Source organism: Oncorhynchus nerka, linkage group LG25 (assembly GCF_034236695.1).
Source record: "Oncorhynchus nerka isolate Pitt River linkage group LG25, Oner_Uvic_2.0, whole genome shotgun sequence".
Lineage (NCBI taxonomy): Eukaryota > Metazoa > Chordata > Actinopteri > Salmoniformes > Salmonidae > Oncorhynchus > Oncorhynchus nerka.
Window position 1 is genome coordinate 10,047,819 of NC_088420.1, and position 7,440 is coordinate 10,055,258.

The window sequence follows — 7,440 nt, forward strand, 5'->3', positions numbered from 1 at the left end:
AGCTCTGTACCACAAGAGTTCACCTGCTCTACTGACCACCTCATTTGCCCCAAGGTTTATGGATCTCACTCATGGTCATCTCTGTTGCTAGGCATATTTCTACAACACTTTAGTTTAATTGCACAATCAAGAAATCATTGACTCTTTGTGTCACTTCTAACGTATCAGAGATCTTTGTTGCAGGAGAACTGTGTTCAAACGTGAAAACAGTCTGGAGCTGTAAGATTTTCTGTGGATTCTCCAACAGCAACTTATGATATGACATGACAATACATCAACATAAGTGTTTAACTATGCAAATGAGTCTGTATATATACAATTTGTTCCAGCTGGTGAAGAGGTGCCATCGATGGGTGTTAGGAAACAAAGCTTTGCTCTGAACAGTTCTTCAGCCATATGATCGAAACGGTCAACAACTTGCTGCTTAATGGCAGCCAAGGATTTTTCCAAAATGGAGGTAAATATCTTTCATTCTAATGCCTTTCGTTACATTGGGGGATTTACGTTACTTAAGTTGTGTGTCTGTGTGTTGTGCTTCAATGCATTACTGTAATTGGTCGAAACATTTGATCGGTGTCGGTGTAATGAGAGAGGTGCATTTCATTTAAGGTAAATTAAGGTTTGAATTCATAAAGTAATTCATGGTGTTATACACATTGTGTTAATTATCAAACATACACTAAACAATGGACCGTATATCTAAAATACAGTTTGACCTTTGAACCTAACAGTGATTTTTTTAAATGACTATTTCAGTCTCAACGATGGTGGGTCAGTTCCCACCAGGTTCTGTTCATCATCTGCTGCATCATGGTACAGGGTAGGTACAGTTTGGACACGGGGAAAATGAAAAGTCAACTAATTTAAGTAAACTTAAAATATTATATTTGAGTAATAGTTTGTTTTCATTTATTCTTTAGTTTTATGTTCACTTGTTGATATTACTTGGGGTAGCTGATACCTTAACAATGAAGTTCATAACATAATGTATTTGTGGGTTTGCAGTCAATTCATTTCACTATCATATGAAAAAGTACCAAGGTCTTCATCATTCAAACAAGATTCTAATAATGATATCTACAGTACGCAAGAACCCCATTAAAGACTTTTACAAAATGCAAGAACACCATTAGTTGGTGAAATGAAAGACTTTTCACTGAAGATGTTCTTATATTTGACCTCATTTATCATATTCTCGTATCCAGAGCAACATACAGTAGAGAGTGAATACATTTTCATCCTGGTCCCCCGTGGAATTGAACCCACAACTCTGGCATTGCAGCATCATGTTCTACTAACTGAGGAACACACGACCATAACAAAACCACAATATAAAGCAGCATGGTTCCCATTGTTTCCCCAGCGCCATGCCTGAGATGTAAGATAGTGGTGAACTGCACCAACCCCAACACCATATCCCTTCTGGCCGCCCTGGAGAACGTCATGACATTGTACTCCATACGACCTGTCATGAACCTCTCAACCCCCACCAACATCAGCATGTACTTCACTCTCTACGGCATCCTGGGTGTGGTAAGGAGTAGTAGGACAGCATGGTATCCCTTTCAACTAGTTCAGCTGAGGAGACATACCATTAAATCCATCAATGTATTTGACATGTGCTATATAGTTCTGAATGTTCCTCCACATCCTGTTTTGTAGACTTATGTAAAATGTGGCTTTATTGCCATTACTTTGTAGGAAAACTAATTCTCTTTTCAGGAAGAAAAAGCACAACTGTTGAACACCTACATTTGGCTGGTGAAGGTCAGTATTGTATTGTATTGGGAATACAGTATTATTTTATTATTTTTGCAAATATATGTACACAGTGTATGGGAGTCATTTTTGCACTTTGGTTTCTGATTCTCCTACAGCACGTTACTTCGTGTTACATATGTGTTAGGACACACAACATCCATTCAGCAATATGTACTGAATAGCAATAGTGATATATATATTTGGTTAAAACTAAATATATATTTATCTATTTGTCGAACAATCCTAAACATCATATTATCATTTATAATGCTCCTTACAGACTTCTTACAAACATATTGTATTGTTGCTAACTTGTTGTTTTAGGAATGGGAGAATGAATTTTTCAGCTGGGACCCAGTCCAATGCGGCTCTGCCAATATTTCTCTCCCCAGGGAAAGGTTCTGGTCACCAGATGTGGTAATCAATGAATTGTGAGTTAAACATCTCTATAGTTTATATAGATACGATATACTTATTTTTTTGATGAAACATTGAATTTGGTCTTACTGATATTAGCTCATAGAAACACATTGAATAACAGACTAATACATGGAAAAATACATAGTCAAAAAATGATGAAAATGAAGTTTGTTTTAAAGTGTCTATATCTGAGAGATAAAGAAAGATCAGGAAATGTATCATTTTTTTGACCCACATTTAAACTATTTTTTTTGGCACTAAAACTGATTCAATATACACTGAACAAAAATATAAACACGACATGCAACAATTTCAACGATTTTACGGAGTTACAGTTCAAAGGAGGAATCAGTCAATTGAATAATTTCATTCGACCCTAATCTATGTATTTCACATGATTGAGAATACAGATATGTATATATTGATTACAGATACCTTAAAAAAACATAACAAATGGGCCTCACAATGGGCCTAAGGATGGGCCCTGCGGTACTTTCGTGCATTCAAATTGACAATTGATCAAATTGTGTTCGTTGTCCGTAACTTATGCCTGCGCATACCATAACCCCACTGTCACCAAACATCTGTTCACAATGTTCACAATGTTGGCGTATTTCACATGATTGGGAATACAGATATGCATCTATTTGTTACAGATACCTTTAAAAAAAATGGGCCTAGGATTTCGTTGTGGTATTTTTGTGCATTGAAATTGACAATTGATCAAATGCAATTATGTTCGTTGTCCGTAGCATATGCCTGAGCATACCATAACCCCACCGCCTCCATGGGGAACTCTGTTTACAATGTTCATGATGTTGACAACAGCAAACCGCACGCCCAAACAACGTCATACACATGGTCTGTGGTTGTGAGGCCGGTTGGACGTACTGCCAAATTCTCTAAAATGACACACTCCCTCAAAACTTTTCCCCAGCATAAGGTGCACCTGCGTAATGATCATGCTCCTCAATCAGCTTCTTGATATGCCACACCTGTCAGGTGGATGCATTACCTTGTCAAAGGACAAATGCTCACTAACAGGGATGTAAACGAATTTGTGCAAGCTGACGTCAAGGCAAAGGGTGGCTACTTTGAAGAATCTCAAATATAAATAATATATACAATGTTTTTGGTTACTACATGATTCCCATCTGTATTATTTCATAGTTTTATTGTCTTCACTATTATTTTACAATGTAGAAAATAGTGAAAATATAGAAAAAAACATGGATTGAGTAGGTGTGTCCAAACGTTTGAGTGGCACTGCATGTACTTCCATAATTGATTTTAACTGCTACCGTGCTCCCTTCAGATGAGTCTTTTAACTGCTACCGTGCTCCCTTCAGATGAGTCTTTTAACTGCTACCGTGCTCCCTTCAGATGAGTCTTGTGAGGCTTGTCGTTGTCAACAAACATGTATGTGTTTGTGAGTCTCACCTTTCATACACGAGGTTGGTAACTTCTTCAAACGAGTCTCATGATGTATATGTAGCGCGTGGAACAAAATGGAGAACACCATAGTATTTGTGAGAGTCTCATCTTTCCATGGAGTGGTCATTTTAGTTTGTTTGGACTCAGACAGACGTTTTCGAGAAAAGACAGATTTTCGGGATGTCGAATGGTCTGACAAACACAACTGTAGCTCAGCAACCTTCCACCGCAGATGCAGAAGGCCGATGTGGTGGATTGAGAAACAGGCCATAGAAATCCATATCTTAAACAGACAGATCTTGATAGGGATGTTTGTATTATGCTAATTAGAATTGTGCTGGAGAGCAGACATCTTAGCAAACACTTTAATTCTGTCCCTTTTTATGGCACTAGTGACTGCTTCAGTCACAATGAAAAAATATAAAACATGTGATTTATATCCTGCCCATGGTTTGAAATCATCCCCCTATTTCACCCTGTTTTACAGTATGGATGAAAACAGAGCTCCCATCGTCCCTTATGTGTACATTAAGCACACTGGTATAGTGCGAGACGCCAACCCTGTCAGAGTGGTTAGCTCCTGTAACCTGGAGATCTACACCTTCCCCTTTGACGTCCAGAACTGCACCTTCACCTTCAGATCCTATATCCACCGCGGTAAGACGTCAATGCAACCATGCTTTAGGACTTACTTGAACATAAGGGTCAGACGCCAAACCCATCGCTCCTTCTCTCCCAAAAGAACATCCTGACTCTCTTGTGATCTGAAATGATAGATGTGAAACAGGGTGGCCCATCGAGTCCATTGAAGTTTTTGATAAATTACTCGGTGTCAACCAAGGGATCTGTTTGGTATTAGGCCCAAGTTTACCATCCCCTCAGTACAGATCATGTTCTGCTTCCATATAGGTTCAGCCCATTCATCCCAGTATGTCCCATTCCTTTTTCTCCCCTGCAGTGTCGGACATAAGGATTATTTTAGGGAAGAAGGTGGAGGACATCCTGAAACGCTCCATTAGCGTGATGTCCACTGAAGGGGAGTGGGAGCTGATGGACATCAAATCCAGCAAGTTCAAGTTATCAACATTTGATCAGGGAGAAAGCAACGCCTATGATGAGCTCTGCTTTTACGTAAGAACCCAAAGCACTGTAATTTCTCAGACGCCAGTAATTTAGCTCTACTAGCACTGAATATTGAGCTCTCTATATTTTTAGCGTTACTTTTGTTTCAGAGAGTACTTCCTGCTTCACACATAGGATGCTAACCCAGATAATTATGGCTTTGTCTTGTCTGATATGGGAATCGACTGCACCAAGCCAGATCACCCTTGAAGATTTTCATTCACCATTGTGTCTCTAAACTGTAGATTATCCTGAGGCGCAGAGCCACCCTCTACGTGGTGAACCTCCTGATCCCCAGCTGCTTTCTCATCACTGTGGATCTCTTCAGCTTCCTGCTGCCTCCCCAGAACGTGGACCGCTCCTCCTTCAAGATGACCCTAATTTTGGGCTACTCCGTCTTCCTGCTCATCGTAAATAACCTGCTGCCCGTTACAGGAAGCACCATTCCACTGATAAGTGAGTATGAAAACATGTGTACTGGAAACACCATATTTTTCGTAAGTCATAAATGTAGATGTTTACTTTGTGTTATTGGATTAACTGGTTAGGGTCAAGTATCATTTTGAAGTCCACTTCCTTTGTCCTCCTAAGAGTTGCTGACTATTTTCCTCTCTTCACCTCCTGCACATGCAGATGTGTTCTTCGCCATCTGCTTGGCTCTGATGGTGGCCAGCCTACTGGAGACTATTCTCATCACCAACCTCCTGGTCGGCTCCAGTAACTTCCACCCAGTGCCTGGCTGGGTCCGAGTGCTCGTCCTGCGCTTCATGGGCACCCTCGTCTGGCTGCCTCAGAAATCCAGAGAGGACAAGATCATCCTCAATCCAGTTGCAAGAGGTGCCCTGTCTGATCCTCCAGGGATTTACAATTACACAGACTTTCATTCAGTTAGCAGATCCTTGTCTTGTTCAACCCAATGCAATATAGTGAAAGCCTTCAATCACAGGCCTGAACAGTAACATAAATGCAAGTATCACTCTGATAAATTTTCCCAGACACTTGACTAGTCTAAGGTCCGACCTTAGACAACCAATCATTTCTATCTTTAGGAGGTATATTCATAAGTTCGCATTTCTCCCTTCCTTCCCTCTTGTCTCTAAGAAACAGATGTGAAAGTCTGCCCTCTAGTGACGGTGGAGAGACAGGTTCAAACAGGAGAACCAGGTAAGATGTGGGCAGAGGCAGGCGATCCAGCCCTGGCGGAGCTGAGGAATCTGGGCAATGAGCTCCAGTCCATCCGCCTCCAGGTGGCCCAGCATGTGGACGGGAACCAGATCTCCCAGGACTGGATGCAGGTGGGCTACATCATAGACCGGCTGCTGTTTGGCGTCTACTGCGTCTTCGTCACATTCAGCTTCATCGTCATCCTCAGCATCTGGAGTAATTCATACAAACAGTGATGTACTGGTTAAAAAAAATAGGTGGTTAAACGCCATTCGCTGTGAATAAAGAAATGCTCCCGATATGTTCTTCGTATTTTTCCAAGATAGGTGGCTAAATGTTTGTGTAAAATACAAAATGTTTGGAAAGAGTGCTTACCCTCCACTACACCACTGTGTACAAGACTTAAGAGTCTCCCATGTTGTCAACTGCTGTTTAGATTTAAAAACAATTACCTTAAAATTAGCATAACTTAACAATTGTTTGTTTGATCTTCTGGCTGCATTGAGTAAGTGTGTTGACTTATATTACTATATTAGATTAAATGTATGTTTCTTTGTCAAATAAACATACTTTCACAAAAATCACTGTTTCATTACTAACAACAATTCATTGGGGTCATCTGAGACGTTTTCTGTATTGTAATGTTGATGGTGGATCAATGATGATGAAGATGAAGATCTGTCACGCAAGACACGGATCAATGACATGCAAAGTAGGGAATCATCCAATAACCACATCCTTGTTTGATTAGAGTGTCGACATACAGGAAGTTATTTTGGTGTATTTTATTAGGATCCCCATTAGCTGTTACAAAAGCAGCAGCTACTCTTCCTGGGGTCCATACAATGCTCTTAGTTTTAGAGATGTTCAGTTTCCAGTTTATTACTGGCCACCCATTCAAAATCTGACTATAACTTCTTTGTAAGGGTTTCTGTCACTTCATTAGCTGTGTTTGCTGAAACGCACATGGTTGAATCATCAGCATACATAGACACACAGGCTTTGTTTAATGCCAGTGGCAGGTCATTGGTAAAAATAGAAAAAAGTAGAGAGCTGCCCTGCGGTACACCATAAAAGAAAAACATTCTCAGTTCTATTAGATTATTAGCTCGGAATCGACAATATGTCAGAGGTTGAAAAGCCATAAAACATACAGTACCAGTCAAAAGTTTGCACACACCTACTCATTCAAGGGTTTTTCTTTATTTTTAATATTTTCTACATTGTAGAATAATAGTGAAGACATCAAAATTATGAAATAACACATATGGAATCATGTAGAAACCAAAAAAGTGGTAAACAGATTATTCAAAGTAGCCACCCTTTGCCTCGTTGGCAGCTTTGCACACTCTTGACATTCTCTCAACTAGCTTCATGAGGTAGTCACCTGGAATTCATTTCAATTAACAGGTGTGCCTTGTTAAAAGTTCATTTGTGGAATTTCTTTCCTTCTTAATGTGTTTAAGCCAATCGGTTATGTTGTGAGAAAGTAGGGTTGGTATACAGGTAAGGTTGGTATGTTTGGTAAAAGACCAAGTT

At 39.9% G+C, this 7,440-nt stretch overlaps 1 protein-coding gene across 2 annotated transcripts; it reads left to right on the top strand.

Annotated features, from left to right (window-relative positions):
- The first annotated feature begins 229 nt into the window (after positions 1 to 229).
- Positions 230 to 6,461, top strand: LOC115109026 (5-hydroxytryptamine receptor 3A-like). Of its 2 annotated transcripts, none has more exons than XM_065009523.1 (10): positions 230 to 457; positions 757 to 820; positions 1,364 to 1,533; positions 1,723 to 1,767; positions 2,086 to 2,192; positions 4,103 to 4,272; positions 4,574 to 4,746; positions 4,983 to 5,193; positions 5,371 to 5,574; positions 5,839 to 6,461. In XM_065009523.1, exons 1-10 carry the CDS (start codon positions 428 to 430, stop codon positions 6,135 to 6,137), a joined length of 1,473 nt encoding a protein of 490 aa, XP_064865595.1. In that variant the 5' UTR covers positions 230 to 427; the 3' UTR covers positions 6,138 to 6,461. The 2 variants fall into 2 exon arrangements, with proteins under 2 accessions (XP_064865595.1, XP_064865596.1); XM_065009524.1 differs by having other exon boundaries at positions 5,845 to 6,461.
- The last annotated feature ends 979 nt before the right edge of the window (positions 6,462 to 7,440 follow it).